Here is a 23,775-nt window from a genome sequence, read left to right as displayed (position 1 = left end):
GTGTGTGGCAACCCATTCAGTTACAAAGTTTTTTCCTCCTGAGCGTAGTTTTTCTTACTACAATGAAAGACATTTTTTTTTAATTGGGGTATAATTGCTTTACAGTGTTGTGTTAGTTTCTGCTGTATAACAAAGTGAATCAGCTCTATGTATACCTATATCCTCTCCTTCCTGGACCTCCCTCCCACCCCCTAGCCCCCATCCCACCCGTCTCGGTCGTCACAGAGCCCTGAGCTGAGCTCCCTGTGCTATACAGCAGATTCCCACTAGCTATCTATTTTACTTACACATGGTAGTGTATTTATGTCAAACCTAATCTCCTAATTCGTCTCACCGTCCCCTTCCCCCTCTGTGTTCACATGTCCGTCCTCTACGTCTACGTCTCTATTCCTGCCCTGCAAATGGGTTCGTCTGTACCATTTTTCTAGGTTCCACATGTATGCATTAATATACGATACTTGCTTTTCTCTTTCTGGCTTACTTCACTCTGCATGACAGACTCTAGGTCCATCCACGTGTCTACAAATGACCCAATTTCGTTTCTTTTTATGGCTGAGTAATATTCCATTGTATGTATGTGCCACATCTTGTTTATCTATTCACCTGTCGTTGGAAAGAGTGTTTGCTGTATCTCCAACTGGGTAAAGAGTGGCTGATAATGTATTTCCTTTTGGTAACCTTTTCATGGAATCACTGAATTATCCGTTTAAAATGGAAATAATAGGTAGGGGCTCTGTTGCTCTAACCCACCACTCAGTCATTCAGATCCCATTTGAACACCTACAGGAAACTAACACTTATGCCTCCTGAGGCCGTCTTTCCGTTTCTAAGAAATATTTTTCATGTAAGTCATGTAGGACCTCCTAAATCTTCCCTTCTTCTGGCCAAATCATCCTAACTCCTTTAACTTTTAATTCATTTGAATTAATTTTGCTTTTATTTCTTCATCCTTTAAAAAATATTTTTACTGACTAGGTTTAGACAGTGCCTTCCCAGGGAGCAAAAGGCTGTGTGGAAAACATCTGAATAACACACACGCTTTATGAGCCAACAAGACATTTAAATGTCAGAATGACAAAAATGCAGGAGGGAGAGTGAATATATCCGGAATGAGGCCTGGTACAGAAGAGCTGAGCCCACAGGCTCTGCAGTGGAAACTGTAGCTAGAGGACCAAAATAAGTTTGTTCATGTTCCATAAATTCATGAAGGCCGTTGACTGCACTGCTCAGGAGAGGGTCAGAAATTTCCACTCCCTCTCCCCACAGGACAATCCTGTGGTTCATAGTTCCAGGCTAAACTGCCTCTTCCCGGTCCTGTGGTCTCTGGATGATGTAAAATAATGGAGCTGGACAGCACTTGAGACATCAGCTGACCCTGAAAACGTTCCAGGGTGCAGGCTCTGCAGCCTTCTTGGTAGCCCGCTCTCTTTATCACCCTCTGCTCTTTCCCCATGGTCTCTGCCTCCCACCCCTGGCTGAGGCCAGGACCTCAAGGTATCCCACCCCCCGGGGTCAGGAGTAGTGTCATTAAGAAAGCCCGATGCATGTCAGCCAGGGGCATCACTTCTGCTGCCTTCACACGGGTTTCGTTTGAGCGCCGCCTACACAGTAAGTGGGCAATCACAACCTGTACTCTCAGGACAGTCACATCTTCAGAAGGACCAAAATTGGAATAGATAACTTCTAAAAGTCCCTTCAGTTCGAATGTTTTATGATTCTCTAATTCTGTGAACCAAGATAGGCTAAAAGAGTTAATCATAGGTTGTTTCTTCGCCTCCTTCCTCCCCTCAACTACTGTGAAGTACTTGGACCATCAGGAAATTGCTTTATTCTTTGGGTTAAGTTCAGTCCTGATGGCCAAAACCTCCAGAGGAGCATGAGAAGGATGAAGAAAGAATCCAGAGAAAGAGCAAGTGTGACCGAGGAGGAACCTTCAGACTCCTGCACATCGAGGCCCCAAACCATGCAGAGACCTATTCACCGAGGGCTCAGACACCAGAACGAAGGGACAGCCTTGAAAGTGAAAAACAAAGATAAGATAAATGAAGAGAACAGAAGACGTATTCTGCATCTTAAGTTGTGGGTTGTAAGGAAGAAAGAATTGTCTGAGAGGCCTAGGCTGAAAACAGACAGATTCATATGAAATTCATTTTCTTTACTAGGAAAAACTAAGCATATTTTGGTTGTACATGCCTAACTTTTAAAAAAAAGTACTTTTCTTTGTAGTGTTTGAAGGTTTTTTTTTTTAATTGATGAAAGTAGTAATTGCTCATTGTAAACAGTTTTCATAATATCAAAAAATGTAAAGAACACCTAGAGAGAGTCGCTCTTATTGGGCCTGTTTCTTTAGTCCCTTAGCTCCGGACGTGCAGGCTCAGCGGCCATGGCTCACGGGCCCAGCCGCTCCGCGGCATGTGGGATCCTCCCGGACCGGGGCACGAACCCGTGTCCGCTGCATTGGCAGGCGGACTCTCAACCACTGCGCCACCAGGGAAACCCCCGGTGCATTCTTAAACATGGTTGAAATATGGCCCAGGCCATTTTGTTTACGGATTTTTCACTTAGGATTATTACTATGTTCCGATGTCATGTAAAACTCTCAAGTTAACACCATTTTAGTGACTCCATAATATTTCATCTTTAGAAGTCACCCATGTTTCTGCAGCCATTCTCCTGTCCGGGGACAGTTAGGTGGTTTCCTCTTTTTCATGATCATTATAAATGACCCTGTTAATAAACATCTTTGTACATGAGTGTTTATTCACATTTTAAATTATTTACTTGTTTTCTTGAACTTTTGAGACTGATGTCATAAAGAACACCCCTTCCCTACCTGAGTCCTCCTCCTTCAAGGTAGAGGACCGGGATGGCCCTGCCTCTGGCCCAGCCTGGCAAGCGTACAAGCACCATTCCTCATATGAAAATAAACACCGTTGCTCAGAACTGTGTAAATCATTTCTGACTGTACTTTGGGGAGATGACATTACTGGACTGATTTTCGAGTTTGGTATTGGAGTTGCAAACAAGGTGACACTTTTATTATCTCATGCGCTCATCTACTGTAACTGACCTCCTGGAAGCTTTGGTACGTGAGATGTCCACAAGTTCAGATTTAAAGTACCTGCAGTCTGTGGCCCTCCACAGAAGTGATTTTCAGCTGAAATGCTTATATTTGCCCTAACCTTGAATGCTCTCGAAGGGTACCTCTTTTTGGGTCCTACGGAACTGATGGAGACTTACCTCCACGGGAAGGCCGGCTGTTCTCTTCTCTGTGGAAGCACTAAGTGCCCATCTTGAAGGGCGGTCAGTAGGCTCTCCCAGCAGCAGGCCTTCCTCTCTCGTCTCTGGCCTCAGAAAAGCTGTGTGTGAGTCCCTTTCTGTGGGCCTTTCCCTGTGCAGTGCAGCGTCCTCCTCTGATCTGGTGTGCTTTTTGCTTCTCGACACCATTGTTTGGAGCAAGGGTGACAGCCTGCCCCTGACCCCTGGCTCCATTGGTTGCACTGGCTGGTTTTACTGTGTCTGAGTGGAATGTTCCTTCTTTCCTCAGGTAAGGGAGTGGCTCTTTCTTTCTGTTTTTAACTATTTAATAACTTTTGTACCTTATCCTAGGGGACTTGGGGGTTGGGGGAACAGTGTGGCAGTACAGGAAGGGAAAATATCAAAGATGACCCTGTCGTTTTCCTTCTTTTTTTCCTCAGCTCTGTTGAGATATAATTGACAAATAAAATGGTAAGATACTACCATTTAAATGTTACAATTTAAAGTGTCGGGCTTCCCTGGTGGCGCAGTGGTTGAGAGTCCGCCTGTCGATGCGGGGGACACGGGTTTGTGCCCCGGTCCGGGAGGATCCCACGTGCTGCGGAGCGGCTGGGCCCGTGAGCCATGGCTGCTGAGCCTGCACGTCCGGAGCCTGTGCTCCACAACGGGAGAGGCCACAGCAGAGAGAGGCCCGCATACCGCAAAAAAAATAAAGTGTACTCCGTGATGATTTGATATGTATCTGTACATCTACATTGCAAAAGGATTCTTGTCATCTCGTCAGTTAGTGCACCCATCACCTCACCTATTTCTATATTCCAGTGTTATTTTCTAATCGCTTGATTGAGGCATAATTTATATACAGTCAAGCCCACCAGCTGTAAGTGTACAGTTCCATGAGTTTTGACACACATGCATAGTAGTATAACCACCACCATACGCAAGAGAGAGAACAGAAAGTTTCCTGTGTAGACGTGTGTTTCCATTTCTCTTGGGTAAATACACCTCAGAATGGGATTGCTGGCTTGTATGCTGTATTGTATAAGAAACCACCAAATTGTTTTCCAAAGTGGCTTTACCATTTTGTGTGGATTTTTTCTCTTAGTACCTTTTAGGGTGTTTTTTTCTCTACCTCTTCGCCTCCTTCCTCCCCTCAAAGAAGTTCCTGCACCTTACAGTGTATGTCAGTCTTCAAGCAAAGACAAGGCCAGAGTCGGTACATCGAGGAAGAAGAGCCGCACTGGAGGGAGACGGAGGCATACGAGTCAGAAAGATCCTTCTAGAAGGATTTGGGAACCTCACTGTGTTACAATTCCTGTGACTACAGTGATACCATAACTTCAAGTTGCCTGAGGCTACCCGCAACTTACAAAACACTTTGCATGCATTAGATTTGCTATTCCTGTCCCCGTTAGCAGATGGTGAGACAGGACTTACCCATGGTCACGTTGCTAGTTAGTAGCAGCGCCAGGCTTGGGCTTCAGGTTTCCTGACCATTGCCCAGGGCTTTATCTGCCAGTAACGGCAGGTCGCCACGTGTGGATCCCTGGCACTGAGCTGGGGGCCTTCACCCACCACCATGCTGGGTGCCGTTCTTCCCACTTTTCAGATGATGCGTTGATATGACTTGCCCAGGGCTGTGGAGCCAGGAGGAGGCTGGAGTGGCATGGACCCGGGGCCCTGACTGGCCCTGTGCTCTTTCCCCTTCTCCGGGCAGGAGAAACATATGCTCTTTTCTAACAGCAGAGAGAAAAGGAGGAGGCGAAGGACACACAGGGCTGGGCAGGGGCCGCATCTGTTGGCTGACGTCCAGGCCACTTCTGTTCCAGTTTGCGTCGTTCCCTTTTTTTTTTTTTTTAATTTATTTGGTTGCACTGGGTCTTAGCTGCAGCAGGCGGGCTTCTTAGTTGCGGCATGCCTGCAGGATCCAGTTCCCCGACCAGGGATGGAACCCGGGCCCCCTGCATTGGGAGCGCGGAGGCTTAGCCACTGCGCCACCAGGGAAGTCCCGCGTCGTTCACTTTGCACGTCGTACGTCATTGTTTCCAGGCTCTGTGTCCGTGCTCAGTCCCCAGCGAGGACACCTGCTTCTCCTGCCTCTGTTATCTGCATCCTCTGCCTCCAAACCCCTGTTCCAGGTGGTGCCTGACCTCTGGCTGCGTTGTCACCTTGCCTTCTGACGTCATTTTCTCCCTCTTCTCCCCTCTTCGTCCCCTCTGCCCGTCCCCCTGCCTCTGCCGTCATCAGAACAGCATCCACCTGCCTTTCTCCAGGCACCTCTGCTCCCAGGGCCGCTCCGCTTATCTGTGAATATGCTGTTTAAAGGGGGCAGAGGCCAGTTTCAGACCCATTCTAGTAATGTTTCCATTTTTTATCATTCGTGTGAAAATATGAAACTCAACATTTTCTACCCTAAATATACTATTACTTTTTAAACTGTCTTTTTAACATTTAAGCGTTTGCAGTCGATGTTTCTGTGAGCTATTCAAGAATGATGCTGTAGGCAGAAGCTAACACACCATTGTGGAGCAGTTGTACCCCAATGAAGATGTTAAAAAAAAAAAAAAAAAGAATGATGTTGTTAATAGAAACTCCTTATGACAAGATCTACATCCTGAATGGTGAAAGAAAAATGTTTCTGCTGTACTGTTCTCCGCAAGTCATAAGATTCCAAAAGTGAATCTTCCGTTTTATTTAAATATTACCAGGAAAAGCTAGTAGTTCTTTGTCTTACTAGTCAGGCTCACCCACATGTAGCAGAGGGTTACTGGACTTTACATCGTGCCCCTGAAGAGATATTTCAACTTAAGTGTCAGAATTCAAGTTCCAGCCCCGGTTTCCGGGAGAGCAGGTGGTACATTTTCAGAGGGTGTGTGTGAAGCACTTGGGCCTCAGGGGAGGTGTTGGAAAATAACTTCAGAGCCCCAGGTTCTCTGCATGGGGGACCTGGCTCTTTCCCGTCATCTGTCAAAGGGAGGGCCTGGCCTGGCTGTGGCCCGTGAGTGGCAGGGAAAAGAGCCGCGCAGCCCAGAAGCAGCACAGTGGATGCCCTCCTCGTATCTGCTTTAGCGTGTATCAAGCTGGAGGATGTAAGCAGCTATCAATTATTACTCAGCTCATGTCAGTAAATGAGATTAAGCCTCATCAAGTAGGACCTTGCCCTACTTACACTGTTTCCTAGCAGACCCAGGAAAGAAGACATTTTATAGATGTATTGAATTCCTTCTGCATCATAGGGACAGGAGAAGAACTGCGAAGTTATTGGGTGAAATGTAAGGGCAGCTCGGCAAGCATCCTTCAGGATGAGAGGTGTTCTTTAAAAAGCTGAGTTTGAAATTGGCACATGAATTGATGAAAATAGGTGTGTGCTTGGGGAAGAAGCCAAAAGTCATCTTTGGGATTCTTTTCTGCGTGGATCTGAGCTCCTGAACAGGCCACAGTCTGCCACCGACCTGGTTGTCTGGGGCTGGTAGCCGGACTGGGGAGATGGTTAGACCCCAGGCTGGGGGGAGGGGTGTGCAGGGTCGAGGGGGGCTGGAGCAGCACCTTTGCTGGAAGGGTCAGGGGCCTCCTCGGGTGTCGCCTTTGGCAGCGTTTCAGAGCAGGACCCTCCCACCCAAGCTCCTCTGTGCACAAATGTCTATTAAGTGCTACAACTCAGCAACATTGCTGTTTTTAAACAGCATACAAACGTGACTAGAAATATCCTGAGAACGTTTGTTTTCACCCTTCCTTTAACATTCCTGTTTCTAGGGTGGAGAAGAGGGTGTTAGGGAGAGTTGAGGCAGATGCTCGTGGAAGTAGAGAATCTATAAGCCCCAGCTCAGGATCCCTGAGGAGGGCTCATTCAGAGCTGAAGGCCTAGACACGAGGGCAGCAGAGCCGAGCCGAGCAGCTTGTTCAGAAGCCTCTGAGGAAAGACAGGATCTTGTGAGCAGGACGCGTTTCGGACACAGCTTATGAGACCCTCAGTACCTCCTGCAATAAGTCAAACCGTTGAAGGGCTCTGTTCTTCCAGTGCAGGAGGTTGACGGCATCTGAAAATTGACGACTGTCTCGTAACGTTCAGTCCTGTGAATGCCGACCACGTAGGGGCTTTCACACTCGGGGAAGGAGAGGGAAAGAGGAAGCTTGTTCCAACCTCCCCCCACCTCGTCCTGACCTTTTTCAGAAAAGCCCTCCTAGGAGAGTTAGAAGGAACAAGGCATTTGCTGGAGGTTCCAAACAGCAGTGCCCCTTGTTGAGAACCATTGCTGAGGACAAGAAGAGGCATTTCCAAGTGATGCTTCCACACCTCAGACTCCTCTGTCTCCAGCTGCAGGATCCCCGTGAACTCACATGTGTTGATTCTTTCCATCTTTAACTTGGTGTGAGGTAGGGGTCTCACTTTTTTCTTCCTTCCAGATAGTTAGCAGCTAGCACGTTGTCCCAGCATCATTTATTGAATAAGTCAGATTTCCCCACTGATGTGATCGCCTCCCTTCAAAATCCTACTTTCAGACACCAGCGCTCCCCGACGGCGTCCTGGTCGGGCCTCAGCCGCTCTGAATTTGGGCCGTGTTCTTGGCAAGCTTCCACCGTGGCCTCCTGCACGGTGGTCCTCTGGCCCGCCGAGGGCTCGGTCTCAGCAGCGTTGCTGTCTTTTTCCATAGAGCAGATTGTGTGGTTATTTAAGCTCTGTATTTTGCTCACATTTGATAAAAATCAATGGAGAAAGTCAGGGTGTTGGTACTTGCAATAAGAAACTGGCCGGGTAAATATCATGCAAGATAGAAATCATCTGGGCTCAGAAAAGGGGCAAAAGCCTTTCTCCTCAACCAGCTGCTTTTGCACTTCAGCCGGTTGGCTGAGGGTTTGAGTGTGAAGGAGAAAACATAGACACAGTTGTGGAGATAAGTTATCTAAGGTCATCTAAGTAGGAGAGGGAATCCCTGCTCTGAAATGGTGCCAGGGGGACCATAAAGACAATGAGAAGCCTCACTCCAAGCAAAGCTGGGCTGAGGGCATCGCTGCTGAGCTGCCTTCACCCCGTGTGTGCCGTGTCCAGCCACGAGCTGTGCTCAGACACCATCCTGCCACTGACAAACAAAACCAAGTACAGTGCAGAAGGGAAAACACACCCTGCTCAGTGACTTTTCAGCCCAGCTCCACAGGTAGGCGCCAGCTCTCCTCTCTCCACCGCTGTTGACAAGCCAACGCCATGGTTGGCTTCTTTGCATCACTTCTCTTCCCCTGTCACCACCCCTGCCCTGGGCCCAGGACACCCCATCTGTGCCGAGCAGCGGCCTCGTAGGCAGTCTCCCCACATCCACCCCGGCCTCCATCCTGTTCTCTCTTCCCACTGTGGCCAGGGGGCCTCCCAGAAGGAGGGTCTGAGCATGACAGCACCCTTTCAGCGCCCCCTGTTGTTAGTCGGTGACCACAGTCTTTAATATGGTCCAGCTCAGCTTCCACCGTGGGCCCCTCACCCCGGCTGCCACCGGTCCCCTCCCCTCGTCCCGCTCCTTCCCAGCTGGGAACCGCCTGGAATGCCTCCCCCAGTCGCAGGTTGACCCCCCGTCCTTAGATGGCAGGGGACCCTCTCCTGCCCGCGCAGACCAGGCCGTGCCCCCATCATGTGCTCGTGATGCCACACGTGCAGCGAGAGCCTCCTGCTTCCGCAGCATCGGCTGCAGCTGATGGTCTGACGTGTGTTTGTCCATGAGCATCTGTTTCCCTCCCTGGAGGGGAGCGCCGCACGTGCAGGACCCCGTCCATCATCACTCAGCATCTTCCTCGTGATGGGCAGGCGGGGGCCTGCAGTAAATATCTGTTGGGCATTGTCCTTGTTGGCCCTCTGCGCCACCTAACCTGACAGATGAACTTTCATCTAGAATTCTCTTATATTTTAAGATAGATGATATTGGTCCAGAATGGTTTAATTTTGTATTTTCATTTATAGAACGTTGTCTCTTGCCTTTAGAGTGGTCTTTTCCCGCGTCTCCGTCGGGCCCAGAATCTCCAGAATTGCGTGGACCACGAAGCTTAGAAAATGAGAAGGTGGTCAGGGCACATTTTTTATTTCATCGTGTGCCTTGTAGCATTGCCTACACTGCCCTCCCAGCACGTGTACTCACCACATTTTAGTGAATTATATTTTTTAAAAAGATGGTTCTCAATATACGTTTATTGATTTGTTTTTTATGTATTCTTTTAATTTGAAAAGCACATCACCATGGTATACAGTTTTTGGAGGAAAGGAAAAAATGATCTCTGACACTGCTTCTTAAACTCAACCACTGTTACAATTTTAGTGATTACCTTTTGGTCTTTCATATGCCTTTTAACGTTGCCACAATCACAGGTACATAAATTTTATGTCCTGCTCTTTTCCCTCTAAATAACCTTGATGTTGATTGATCATTATGTTGTGTATGACGTGGTGTATGAGCCTGTTTCATTCAGTTCAGTTAGCATTTATGGGCACCATTCCCGATGCCTAGAACCGCTCAAAGGAACTACACAGATGTGGTACTTTGACCATATAATAATAGAACACCACCGTTCTGAGGCTTTTAGTGACCTTTTTACTTCACATATGTATTAATTCTGTGATGTCACATCTTCATCCCAGGAGGAAGCCTATGCAAGAGTTATTTCATTTGTTTAATAGCTTCTTTCTTCACTTATTCAACAACTTGATTCGGGCTTACCCCGTGCCAGGCGCTAGTCTGTGTGCTGGAGACACAGCAAAGTCCTTGCGTCCCGTGAGGGGCCGGACAGGAGTGAGTGAGTGAATGAATGAATGAGGTGGTCAGTAGAAAAGACGAAAGGTCAGGTGAGAGGGAGGGACAATGGCATGGGGGGTGCTCTTCGACAGGCTCAGGGAGGGCTGCTCTGGTGACATCTGGGCAGAGAGGGACTTGGAGCAGGTGATGAGCTGTGCAGCCATCAGACAGGCTGTTTCTGGCAGAGGGACCAGGAGGTACAAAGGGCCTGAGGTGAGCGAGCCAGTGAGGGGAGGGGGTGGGCAGGGGCTGAGGTCAGTGAGCCCGGGCGGGGTTGGGGGGGCAGCCCGAGGAGGTCAGGCGGGGAGCCCGAGGAGATCTGGTGGGGGAGCCTGAGGAGATCTGGTTGGGGAGCCCCGAGGAGATCTGGTGGGGAGCCCGAGGAGATCTGCTGGGGGAGCCCCACGGAGATCTGGGAGGGCCTCCCAGGCCATGGTCAGGCCTCTGACTGTTCCCCGAGCGAGGTGGGAAACAGGGCGTAGTGACCTGATCTGCTTCTTGCTCTGACAGGGTCGCTTCGCTCCAGCTTCCCTGGCCCCCGGGAGCCCCTTCAGTTCCCACCCTGTCACCTTTTGAAGGAGTCACTTCGTGTCTGACCCGGGTCTGCCAAGCTCAGGGTGTGCAAGTGGTCAGGTAGACAGTTGCCACACCCCACGGGGTCACAGCCACATCGGGTCATCCTGTTCCAGGCGCGGTCCACGTATTTGAGGAACGCGGTAACTCTGAATTTCTCGTTTCCTTATCTTTTGCTCATCCAAGGCAGTTTTTTCTTTCTAAAATAAAGACCGCATATATTTTTCAAATTGCATAAAAATGTGTCCTCTTAAGACTTCCTACCTGTGATCATAAAGCAGCTTCACCCTGGGACGCTCTAGAATCAGCTTTTCCGGGGGTGGGCTGGGCAGGTAGCCTGATTATCATCTTCCTTGCGTTGCTTTACGGTCAGATCTGCCACATGCCAGCGTGAGATCCTATCAGCAGTTTCCAAACATTTCTTTCTGAAAGAACAAACTGTTGTCACCGGTTCCTCAGGGTAATTGATCTCTTTTGTCTCCTTCCTGTTACAGGGGGAGATCTCACAGCTTCCCCAGACTGGGAAGGAAAATATGGAATGTGTTTTACCGCTGACTGAACACAACCCAATGAACTGTCCTGACAGTAGTTTGAAAGCCAGCAGCTAGCAGTTTGTGCAGCTCCAGCATCATCTGGCACTTTCCAGCGCAGACTCATTGTTTACGAGAACTCTCGGCCTGACGACGTTTGAACCTCAAGCTCGGCACCTTTCAAATACTTCTGCAAAAGAAAAGTACCCGGAACCCCCTTTCCAAAATGGCCGCAGATGAGTATCTGTGGATGGTCATCTTGGGTTTTTTCATAGCTTTTATCTTGGCATTTTCCGTGGGTGCCAATGATGTTGCCAATTCGTTTGGTACCGCCGTGGGCTCGGGCGTGGTGACCCTGAGGCAGGCCTGCATCCTGGCTTCAATCTTTGAAACCACCGGTTCGGTGTTACTGGGGGCCAAAGTCGGAGAGACCATCCGGAAAGGCATCATTGACGTGAACCTGTACAACCACACTGTGGAGACGCTCATGGCCGGGGAGGTCAGTGCCATGGTCGGTAAGTAGCCTCGTCTTTCCACCTGTGGGAATGTGTCCACTGACCCATTTCTCATATACATAAATGAGATTTTTGTTTTAACTTTTCAAAAACTGGTTTGATGGTTCTTTTTTTTTTTTTTTATTGAAGTCCAGTTGATTTACAATGTTGTGTTAGTTTCAGGTGTACAGCAAAGTGATTCGGCCATATATATATGTATGTATACTTTTTCAGATTTCTCATTTACTATACCTTATTTGTGCTCTCTGTGTTTTAATTCAGTTATCATTTTGGTCAGTGTTCAAATATCAAGCAACCATTTCTTTCCTTGAATGTATGGCAGACTTGCTTGTCCAAATAGATTTTGGTTAAGTCAGTGCTTTTCATAAAGTCCAGAAAAAGATATTTGTAGCATAGCTCTTTGTCATTTTAAAGCTGTTTGAAAGTTATTACAGAAAGAACACGTCTAAGTGAATGTGTTTGAGAGGTTTACTTAGGTTTATTTATAAACCTTGAAGGTTCATTTCTATTTTTTCATAGATTTTCCATCAGTTAGGAAGTAATGTTTTGAAAACTTGGTTGCTCCAAAACAGTGTTTATTAGCTTAACTTCTGTATTCTCCGTTGAAGTTTTAAAGCAGTTACCAATTGACTCTTAAGTGACTGTGTTTTCAAGAAATTCTGGTCTTCTCTGTCATTTGTCTTCCTTTTGTTAGTGTTTGTTTGGATTTTCTGATTCCACCCCTGGGAGCTCCATCTAGTATGCTTGTTTTTTTTGTTTGTTTTTTGTTTGTTTGTTTGTTTTTGTGGTACACGGGCCTCTCACTGTTGTGGAGCACAGGCTCCGGACGCGCAGGCTCAGCGGCCATGGCTCACGGGCCCAGCCCCGCTCTGCGGCATGTGGGATCTTCCCGGACCGGGGCACGAACCCGTGTCCCCTGCATCGGCAGGCGGACTCTCAACCACTGCGCCACCAGGGAAGCCCCCACTGCGCCACCAGGGAAGCCCTAGTATGCTTGTTTCGTTTTCCACCGGAAGATCACTTGTATGTCACCTGTTTGCAGTAGGACCTTTTATTGGTGGTGTCGGGCATGTGGTTCCTCCCCTGCCTGAGGCGACTCCACACTGGCAGCACCGTGGGCACTGCCCTCACTGAGCTGGAAGATTCGGGCAGCAGGGCCTTAGGTGCAGCCGACAAGCTCCTCCTCTGCTTGCCTCTAGGTCGAGGTGATGCACAGCAGATGGCGTGTCTACACGGGTAGTGGGGGAGAGGTGGGAGAGGGGAGTCCTGCCACCTTCTGCTTTCAACAGGGCATGTGCTTTTGTGGGGAGAGCCCTGCACCGGGAGGCCGGATGCCGGTGGACCAAGAACACGGCTACATCCCACGGATCCCCAGGGGTTTACCACCGCCAGCACTTCTTAAGCCCCCAGAATGTGCAGGTCATTTGCCAGGTTTAAGGTGGCCCATCATCTTTTCTTTACAGCGGGTTAGTTTGAGAAGTAGAGTAGTTGAGGCCTTTGGTTGGAAGATGGACGTCCTCAGTAAGGAATTAAATACTACTAAAGCACAGTAAGCTGGTCATACGTGCTGAGGAGTTCCTCTTTGTCAGCTGCACATGTTGTGTGAAAGATGTAAGGCTCATGATGACTTTAATTCATCATTATTTTTAAGAATTAAAAATCATTTACTACAACAGCTACTGTAATGATTTTTTTTTAACATCTTTATTGGGGTATAATTGCTTTACAATGGTGTGTTAGTTTCTGCTTTATAACAAAGTGAATCAGTTATACATATACATATGTTCCCATATCTCTTCCCTCTTGCGTCTCCCTCCCTCCCACCCTCCCTATCCCACCCCTCCAGGCTGTCACAAAGCACCGAGCCAATATCCCTGTGCCATGCGGCTGCTTCCCACTAGCTATCTATCTTACTACGTTTGTTAGTGTGTATATGTCCATGACTCTCTCTCGCCCCGTCACTGCTCACCCTTCCCCCTCCCCATAACCTCAAGTCCGTTCTCTAGGAGGTCTGCGTCTTTATTCCTGCCTTACCCCTAGGTTCTTCATGACATTTTTTTTTCTTAAATTCCATATATATGTGTTAGCATACGGTATTTGTCTTTTTCTTTCTGACTTACTTCACTCTGTATGACAGACTCTAGGTCTATCCACCTCATTACAAATAGCTCAATTTCGTTTCTTTTTATGGCTGAGTAATATTCCATTGTATATATGTGCCACATCTTCTTTATCCATTCATCCGATGATGGGCACTTAGGTTGTTTCCATCTCCGGGTACTGTAATGATTGAATTTTCACCTTCACTGAACATGTACTTCTCATCACAGTCCGGTATAATTGACGTTTCCCTGACAGTTTGACAGTTGTTTGTCAAATTCACCCTCAATAGTCATGATCAATATCTAAGACATAATCATATCAAGAGGAAATTAAGATTTTGCCAGTCGGTATGATGCGGACAAGATATATTGAAAGTAGAGGAGAAATGAAGAAAAACACTGATGAAGTTCCATCTTTTTTTTTTTTTAATTTTATAATTGGAGTGTAGTTGATTTACAATGTTGTGTTAGCTTCAGGTGTACAGTGAGTCGGTTATACATATACATATATCGGCTCTTTTTGTAGATTCTTTTCCCATATAGGTCATTACAGAGGATTGAGTAGAGTTCCCTGTGCTATACAGTGATGAAGTTCAATCTTAACAGAGGTTCCTCCTTGAGTTGGATGAGCCCTTTGGGGAGTGGTGGTGCTTACTGAGGAGGTTTGTTTGTGAGGCTGCCCCAGGGCCCTGGGTGGACGGAAGGCCTGTGGGCTGAGCTCCACGTCACCACTAACTTGCCATGTAGACAGCATAAGTTGTCCAGTTTTTGGGTTTTCCCACCCCTGGCCTTGGTCTCTACACTCAAAGAATGAAGGATACTTACCTCCACTAGAATTTAGGTCAACCAAAGCATTTGGGGATTTTTGCTTGAATAACTTGATTTGGTTTGCTTTGGTGTCTTTTTTTTTTTTTTTTTTTTTTTGGTGTGTGGCTAGAAGAATCTCAAAGCCTATTTTGTTGGGAATTGGTGAGAGTTACCTAGACTTTTAAAATTGGGTTCCTTGTACATGGGAACTGGGGGAGTTTAGGATGGTGGTATAATCATGATTGGCCCAAACCGAGATGATTCTGTTCAGATGCCTGAGTTCTCCCAATCTTCCTCTTTTAAAGGCAACATCCCTTTCTTTGTCCCTTTTCTCCCCATCTCTTTATCTTTTTTCTCTTTTTTCTTTATAATCTTCACCCCAAGCCCATGAGTCTCTGTGCTTGCTGGTAAAGTTGCGGTAGTGTTAAGCTGATTGGGTAGAAGAAATTGTTCATGCCACCCACGCTTCCTGAACAAGGCACCTCTGGGGACTCTAGCTCAGCCCTAAAGCAACAGTCGATCCACTTAGTATGAAACCGCCAATGGTTCCCAAAATCCACTGAGAATTCAGAATGCGCCATCTTTTCGTGGAAATACCCACGACCGCACGACCGAGCCATCTCCTGGAACCACCCTAGGAAGTGCTGAGTCTTCTTTGCCTCCGCGTAACCTGTACCTTCTCTGCCGTTCTTTCATCCTCCAGGGGCCTGTGGCCTCAGACACCCATCTTAACCTCCACTTTCCCCAGGTTTTGTCTGGCAGCCTCATCCTGTGCTTAATCCCCTCCTTCACTGCAGGACATCATTATCTTAGGTTAAACTCTCTCTTTTTCCCACTGTTTTCCTTCACGTTAATGTAATCGCATTCACCTCCAGGAATTCCCAAGGTCAAGGAGGGCCTCTGGCCCACTCTCGCCTTGCAAGGCCCCGTCCTCCCCTGCTCCCCAGTGCCCACCCCCCATTCCTCCCTCTCTCAGGCAGCCCCATCCCCCTACCTTTCCTTACAAACCCTCCTGTTATAAAGTCAGCCAGAGAGAGGAGAGTGGCTTTCAGGATTGAAAACCTCATGGTCTGAATTCACGTGGGTGAGTTTATCGCATTCTCTTAACATCACTAGGGTGTTTTACTTTTTGTAAGAATATTTGCTTTTTAAGTTCTGGTTCTGTGGTGTGAAACACGCTCCAAAGTCTGGCTTTATTTTTAAAACAACTAGTCCCTGAGGAGCCCAGGGCTTAGATGCCCGGGCTTGCAGGACTGCCCGTGGGGGAGCCTGGTTGCTGCCATCAAGCCTGTCACCGGTTTGGCAGCCCAAGGCTGGCCCTCCTCCGCCCAGCACACGTTTCAGGGGGTAGGTTCGGGGTCACGGCCCGCTGCGGCGCAAAGGTCAGCCTGCCTGGCGCTCCCAGAGCAGCTGTCAGCCTTGCTCCGCAAATGGGGACCTGCACGACCTCTCACGAGCCTCTGTGACGCAGATGTTTTTGGAGAAAATGCCAGGGGTCTGTTTAAAAGTGCTGCTACCAAGCAGCCAGATTTCCAGAGTTAACACTTGGGATTAAGGCCGTGCCCTGCTTATCAGCCAGGCCCTTCGTCCCCTGCAGCCCTTTGTGAGCTTTTCAACAGCTGTTTCTGAAAGTGACCTCTCCCCAGCCAATGCTTTTAATACTCCCTGCAAAACTTGATCTGCTTATGAAAATATCTGAAGTGAACTGTAGCCTGGAAGAACACGAAGCCTAGAAAAGGGTGGCGAAATTGAGGTAAAAGGACACAAAGCTCAAACCCAGGGATCCTCTTAATTCCTGAGAATTAGAAGGCCTGGAGGGGCCCAGCCGCCTGGGCAGGGGCTGAGGGTAGATGCCCAGCGTGGGGTTAAATATCATAGTTACTTCTCACAGGAGAGGCAAAACTGCGAAAAGTAATGCGGGATTACACACACTCTCTCTTTGTTTTTACTGAGGTATATTCGACGTGACATTATATTGGCTTCAGGTGTACAGCATTGTGATTTGATGTTTGTATTTTATGCTCTCTCTTGTACCGACTAATATACGTAGGCGGTATCTAGCCTCCTCATGATGTGACTGAACGGCGTAACTACAGCAGAATCTTTTCCAATACGCAGCCTTTCCTGTTTCTCCATGTTTGTTAGTCCTCAGTCTCCTGCTTGGTCCTGGCCACACTTCACATCAGAACTCACCTCATCACCCGCACCCTTGCTTAACCATGACAAAGGCAACTAGGAACTGACATCACGGGGCTTTTCTTTAAATACTTTCAAGTACTTTCCTTTGAATAAGTCAGCATTATCCCTTCAGTGTTGAAGAATGTTCCTTTGGCTAAAGTTATTTGAGTGGTTTCTCTCAGGGCTTTGTAAAGAAACAATCCAGAGACAATTAACCCCAGGGAGGCATTGGGAAGGAGAATGTAATTTGGCTTTCTTCCATCTATGGCTGTTTGAGACATCCCGCTGTATATCTGACATTTTCTGTCTTTGTTTTTTATCTTCAACCTGCAGGCTCCGCCGTCTGGCAGCTCATTGCATCCTTCCTGAGGCTCCCAATCTCGGGGACTCACTGCATTGTTGGGGCCACCATTGGATTCTCCCTCGTCGCAATTGGTACAAAAGGTGTGCAGTGGATGGAGCTGGTCAAGATTGGTAATTGCCATTTTCTTTCACTTATAAGCAGGAAAGCTTACATTTTCTAGAGTAAGTGTTATTAAAAGTCACAGTTATACTTTTTTCTTTAAGTGTTAACGTTTAGAAGACCTATATGGATAGGTCTGTGAACGTTTTCCCTTAAAATTTCTGTTAGCAGAGATTGTGGACTGTTATGCAGTTTTTAACTCCAGATGCTCTTTTCAAATGCTACATTGTCATCCAGCTTTGAAAATCAGTATCTGTTGTTCACAGGGCATTTAGAAATTTATCTGGTTGAAATCAGTGTGTAGGCAGAGAAAAACTGGGCCCTGGTCCAGGAGTCAGAGTTCCTGGTGATGCGGAAGCGTGGAAGTGAGCCGAGTGCTCCTTGCCCCACTGCATCCAGGAGACCCCCAGTCTGCCTGGTGCTGCTTCTGGGTTGGGGGCTGCCCAGTGGGGACTGTTAAGAGGGGTTTGACGACCTGCTTCCTGGGTCTGACTTCTTCAGTAAGGGGGAAGTCCTTTCAGCCCCCTAAGTAGCAACACGCCCATTGTGAAAAACACTCTCTCTCGCCCATCTCCATCCTTCTACGAATCATAGTGGCCTTAGGAGGCCTAGGATAAGCGGATCCCCGAACTGCGAGCAGGACACAGATTGCCAGGGAACTCTGCTGACCCCAGGAAACTCACCTGACACCCCAGGAAACTCACCCGAGGTCCCAGGCTTCTAGAACAGTGGTGCTTCATTCTGGCTGTACTTTCGAATTACCTGGGAGAGCAATTTAAAGATATCAGCGCCCAGACCCCATTCCAGACCTTTTAAATCAGTCTGTGGGTGGACCCAGAACGTAACTAGTTTTTGAAAACTCTGCAGATGTTTCCAGTGTGCAGCCAGAGGCTACGGGGTGACAGTACCAGGCTGGCCTTGGAAATGGAAAGGGAAGGTGGTCCAGGGATGGGGCTGCACGAAGGGCAGGCAGAAGGGGCTCAGTGGGAATCAAAGGAACCGTCGTCAGAGGCCAGAGCTGGGAGGTGGTGTGTGTGCCGTGGCCTGATGTCTGTTTGTGAGGACGGTGACCCCTATGTGGAGGTCAGTCTGCCAAGGCAGTGGGTTTGTTGGGTTCTGAGTCAAGGTGAACAATTCCAGGAATGTTGACTAATGTATGTGCTATATGTTGGTTATCACTGTATTATATAAATAGGACCTGAATTATGTAGAATTTTAACATTCATTAGATTTTCTTTTGATTATTCAGTTGCTTCTTGGTTTATATCTCCGCTGTTGTCTGGTTTCATGTCTGGCGTGCTGTTTGTACTGATCAGAAAGTTCATCTTAAGAAAGGTAAGTGAGGCTATTATTTTTTAAATTAAGTTTTAGACCTAATTTTGGTTCTACTCAATAGAAATTAACAGTGAGGGGGTCAGAGGAATAATTGTTAAGGCACAGCCCCCTGAAATTGGAATTAGACGTTATTCAAAAGTAGGCAGGAAGAGGTGGGTAGCATGCCCAGGGGCTCCCCCAGAACCAGCACTGGACATGAGGTGTCTTGCCGTACGACTTAGTTCATTGGTCAGCATTCTTGGGCACTGTGCTCACACCTCAAAAAAGGAAAGATCATTATTTTGTGAACAGTAAACAGAATAGAGGAAGATAGTGTTATGATTTTGAAATTAACTAGCACTAAAAACAGCTGGAGAATTTCTTTACGCAAGTGTAAGGTGTTTTCTGTTTTTTAATGGAGAAAGGAAGCTTCAGACACTGGTTTTCTTCCTATCCTTGAGGATAGGATAAAAAGAAGGAAATAACACCTACGGGGGCGGGGGGTGTGTGGGTACATTTTTATCAAAAATAAAATGAGGTGAAAATGGAAGCTTACTGAGATCAGTATTCTCGGCAAGAAACAAAAAAAACCTTGGTTACGTTTCAATTTGCCCGTCAAGGGGCTGTTGCGTTTCATAAGCCCTGCTGCTTGCCTTTGGCTGCTCCACACACGCGAGCACATCGGGACACGCCTGCCTTCACCCGTCTCCTTGCTTGAAGACACAGGTCTTCTTCTAGGCGGGCTCAGTCTCTTGGACGGTCACAAACTCACCAGCCCTTCTCCGGGGTCCAGCTGTCCTAGGACCCAGTAACATCTTGGAAGGTGCCACCCATTTTTGCCCCCCCTGCACCCCCGTCATCTGCCCCCCCGCCAGGAGTCACTTCCCAGGTTCTCCTGCCCCAGCCTCCGCTTGGGTACGTCCCTCTGTATCCCCACACGCTCACTGCCTTCTTATCATTGCAGTCGCGTCGTTGTGCAGCAATTTATCTCCTGCTTGGCCCCCTGTTCGCTATTTGACCGTAAGATCTGTGAGAGTAGAAACCATGACTGTCTCTTCGCATGCATAGACGGCGCCCAGCGCTGCTTAGGCCCTTCAGAGACACCGGTTGAACATCTGTTAAGAGAGAGGGATGGCTGCTTGGATGGGGGGCAGGTGATGGGTGCAGAGAAGGAAGGAAAGGAAGGAGGGAGGGAGGGATCGAGACAGGAGGAGGAACGGAGACAGGTCTCAATGAGACAGCTGCCATTTGCATTTTAAGAATAGGTTATTTGGGGCTTCCCTGGTGGTGCAGTGGTTGAGAGTCCACCTGCCTATGCGGGGGACACGGGTTCGTGCCCCGGTCCGGGAGGATCCCACATGCCGTGGAGTGGCTGGGCCCGTGAGCCATGGCCACTGAGCCTGTGCATCCAGAGCCTGTGCTCTGCAACGGGAGAGGCCACAACAGTGAGAGGCCTGCGTACCGCAAAAAAAAAAAAAAAGAATAGGTTATTTGAGAAAACATAAGGTGATTCAGTTACAACACGCAAACTGAAGACTTTACGCCTTCAGGAGTTACTGGTTGGGAGTCTTTCTGTAGCAGCCGTCATCCCCCAGAAAACAGCATTTTGGAAGCGGAGGCAGTAGGCATGTGAGCATCTCAACGTTTCGTTTTCAGTTCAGCCTGGGTTCCTGTCCCAGGTCCACGGCAGATCGGGAGGTGATGTGCCTCGTCCCAGGCTCCTGCCCATCCCTTTGTACCTGTTCCTCACCTGCCCTCCTGTGACTGTGGCTGGGGCTCCCATGCGGCTGAATCACCTTCCACGCCAGCTCTCCCTTTCCTGACATCTCACTTCCATTCACCTCAGACCTCCTGACAAGTGCTGGTGGCCGCTTGAGACATGGCAGGCGGGTTCTTGATGAGTTTACAGTTCTGCAAACGTACTTGATTTGCACACGTTTGCATTTGACAGTAGGAACTGTCAACTAGGAACTGTGAGATAGTCTGTGCTTATCCTGACTTCTGTAGCTCGCGTCAAGCTTAGACCTAATTTTCCTTTTATCCTGGGTGGGTCATAGACTCACACCAATGTACAAGAGTGTCTTACATGGTCATCAGAAATTAGCCCGTGTTTAAATTATTTAAGCAACACCATGTGCCAGTTCTGCGTCGAGGAGTTCCCGGTTCATATTTTTCCTTCAAAATCCTCTGTAGATCTAAACTCTCAAACTCTATATTTTTCCTCTGTAAACTCTAAATTTCGAATATTCTCCCAGGTGTGACTTTGCCTAAAACACGTGCAGTACTGTTCTCGCTGAAGTATTAGATTTCGGAAGTGTTGTACCAGAAGCCTAAGGTTGTAAAAAAATGTTTTCTTAGACAAAGAACCCACAGTTCTTTTCACTTTTTAATAGTTGAAGGTGGAATGCTCCACCTCGTAAAAGGATTCTGAAAGTCATAGCACGTGGTCCTGTATTTCCTTGCTTTATATATTTCAGCACAGCAAACCCGGATCGTGTCACGGACTACCATAAAATCTAGTAGTAATGCTGTGGTGTTGAAGTCATTTGACTTTCTCAGGGCATCCTCAGAGGGTCAGGCCTCAAAATATTTGCTGAAAGTGGATTTTTGGGCCAATGTGAATGTAGCTAGAATAGTGAGTGCTCCGGGTCAGGGCTTTAGTCCCAGAAGCTGGCCTCACCAACAGCCCTTCTCTGTCCCCACATCTGTCACCACCTCATGTGATCCCAGCGCATTAATGCGTCTGCTGGTCACCATCATGGGCCCCTTGCCACAGCACTCGTGTAGGAGGAGGGTCAGCCCAGGTCAGCGCCGGGTCTGGAGGTGCACACAGCCCGCGGCAGGGACAGGGCTTTCCCGGAAAAATGACTTGTGTCATTTTGCCTGTGCTGCCTGCAGATGCCCCTGGAGTCCTGACCTGCCCCCTTATCTCCTTACCCCACAGGAGGACCCCGTTCCCAACGGCCTCCGGGCGCTTCCCGTGTTCTATGCCGCTACCATCGCGATCAATGTGTTTTCCATCATGTACACAGGAGCCCCAGGTAAGAGCCCTCGGAAGGTCACGGCCAGCAGGTGGTGTCAGAGTCCAGCGGCGGTGGTGGATTTGTTGGCCAACAGTCAGAAGCACTACTCACAATCGTTACTCATTACGGAGCAGTGAAAAGAGTAGGAGATGCCTTTACTTGTTATAAATACTCAAGAGAGATGTGAAGTACACAGGCAACAGTCTTCAGGTTAAAAAAAGAAAATTGAAATCCCCCTTGTGCCTCAGATTCCTGGTGCTGAGTCGCAGAACATGATCGGACAGCCTGAGCCTCCCTGAGCTGGGGGGGCCCCTGGAGGCAGGGGGGAGCTCGCTTAAGCAGTAGGCCACCACCTTGGGACAGTCCGGGGCGGGGCTGTCACGTGGTCCACAGCACAAACATCTAACCCCCCCGGAACTCTTCAGACCTGTGAGTCCAGGGACTAGAGCCCTGCCGTTCTGGTTCTGCGTTTCAGATACTGGAACCAGTGATGACTTTCTTTTCAGAATTGCTCCTTTTCTTCCCATTCTGATGTCTTTTGTTCTTTCTTTTCAAGGATTTGGGGTGGAGCAGGGTTCAAAGTTCCTTTCTTTTACGTTTTCAGTGGGTAAAGAAGAACTTACGTACAGTACTGTCATTTGCATAACATTCCCGTGTGGAGGAGGTGGTTAACTGTTCTCACTCACCATTTCCATGCGTATCTTGGTGGAGAGGGTCCCCCATTCCTCTCTGTGAGATGTGCCTCTTGCAGCTAGATCCTGAACACGTCCATTGCTGTGGGATGGCCAGAGTGAGCAGAGATGTTTGTGTGTGTCGTTTTCCTTCTTGTTAATGTCCTTTAAGGATTAAGATTCAGTTACGGGCCATATCTGATTAAAACCTCCCTCTCTCTGTTCAAAAGATAAAGTTTCTGCTAAATGGTGTGTCGTATTACAGTTGAAAGCGCCCTCTTCCCAAACAGGAGAAATCCTTATTAATTTCTCCAACCGGGTTTTCTCAAGGCAGTTTTTCTCGGATTATATAGCCATACCTAATTCTATGTTTGTGTGCTGGGCTTTCAGACTCTGGGTGAAGGGAGGGGGCGTGAAGCACCACAGCGGCTCTAAGTAATCTGAAAAGCACAAGGCTGCACGTCACGGTGAGCTGGAGGGAGATGAAACCCTGGCCTCAGATGACAGCGGCCTGACGGCCCTTTGGGCTTGATCATTCATGGAATATGAAGTGTGTTTGTCACAGACTGTTTTCATGATCCATAACAAAAACACAGAGGCAGAGTGAAAGCAGTTGCGTCCCATGAAGTTGAAGCTCACCCCACCCCAAGTCTGTGAATCTCAGGAAGCTTCCATGTGGTGCTGGGCGGGGCCCGGAGCGCCAGGTGGGAAGTCAGCCGTAGCAGAGAGATGTCTTGTCCACCTGAGCCCTTGTTCTTAGTTCTGTGCAGGCTCTCAGAGCCCAGGGTAACGGAACAAAAAGCCTACCAGCCGTCAATAGCCAGACACCTCCCGGGCTAGTGATTTAAGAGATTAAACAAATGAAGGCCGGGGTGCGAGTCCTGGAAGTGGGAATTGGTGTAAATGACAACCATTTAGTTCTGTTTCTGCATTTTTTTTTCCTAGCCTCTATTCTTCTTGCTCCCTGGTTCTCGGTCTGAATGTCAGAAAACCACAACTGTATGATTTTTATTAAAATTTGACTTTTCCCATACCTACCTATTTTTTCCATCACTTGTTTTTCTCATCTTTTGCTGCAGTTTTATTGCAAATTTGCTAGAAGAATCAGATTACTAAGGGACTAAATTCTAGAGAAGGGCTTCCCCGGTGGCGCAGTTGTTGAGAGTCCGCCTGCTGATGCAGGGGACGCGGGTTCGTGCCCCCGTCCGGGAAGATCCCACATGCCGCGGAGCGGCTGGGCCCGTGAGCCATGGCCGCTGAGCCTGCGCGTCCGGAGCCTGTGCTCCGCAACGGGAGAGGCCACAACAGTGAGAGGCCCGCGTACCAAAAAAAAAAAAAAAAAATTCTAGAGAAAATGAAACTAGAAAATGGATGAGGCAACTAAGGATAATATAAATACTTCATAGAGAAGTTGTGAAAAATAAATAATAAACGCTTTTACTGAGCTGAGTTTTACACGAATTAATCCTTTGTGTCCTCTGAACTCCACTGGGAAATTGGTAATATTGCTAACGCCCCCTGCCAGGTGGGCAGCAGGCACAGTGATGCTGACTGAGTGCCCAAGGTCATATAAC

General features: G+C 48.1%; 1 protein-coding gene across 11 annotated transcripts in view; it reads left to right on the top strand.

Moving 5' to 3' along the window:
- The window catches only part of SLC20A2 (solute carrier family 20 member 2), a 104,999-nt gene that overhangs the window by 44,722 nt on the left and 36,502 nt on the right, over positions 1–23,775 (top strand). For 7 of the 11 annotated variants that reach the window (XM_019921358.3, XM_019921363.3, XM_019921362.3 and 4 more), the window contains 4 exons: positions 11,093–11,643; positions 17,064–17,204; positions 18,443–18,528; positions 21,452–21,548. In XM_019921358.3, the coding sequence (XP_019776917.1) occupies positions 11,355–11,643; positions 17,064–17,204; positions 18,443–18,528; positions 21,452–21,548 (613 nt within the window). In that variant the 5' untranslated portion in view covers positions 11,093–11,354. Of the gene's footprint in view, positions 1–10,535; positions 10,742–11,092; positions 11,644–17,063; positions 17,205–18,442; positions 18,529–21,451; positions 21,549–23,775 lie in introns of all 11 variants that reach the window. The other 4 variants (XM_073798733.1, XM_073798734.1, XM_033848886.2 and 1 more) reach the window with 1 other exon arrangement.

The sequence above is a fragment of the Tursiops truncatus genome, chromosome 21 (genome assembly GCF_011762595.2).
Source record: "Tursiops truncatus isolate mTurTru1 chromosome 21, mTurTru1.mat.Y, whole genome shotgun sequence".
NCBI lineage: Eukaryota > Metazoa > Chordata > Mammalia > Artiodactyla > Delphinidae > Tursiops > Tursiops truncatus.
The sequence above is the reverse complement of the archived record's forward strand: the minus strand, read 5'-3'. Positions and strand labels throughout refer to the sequence as shown.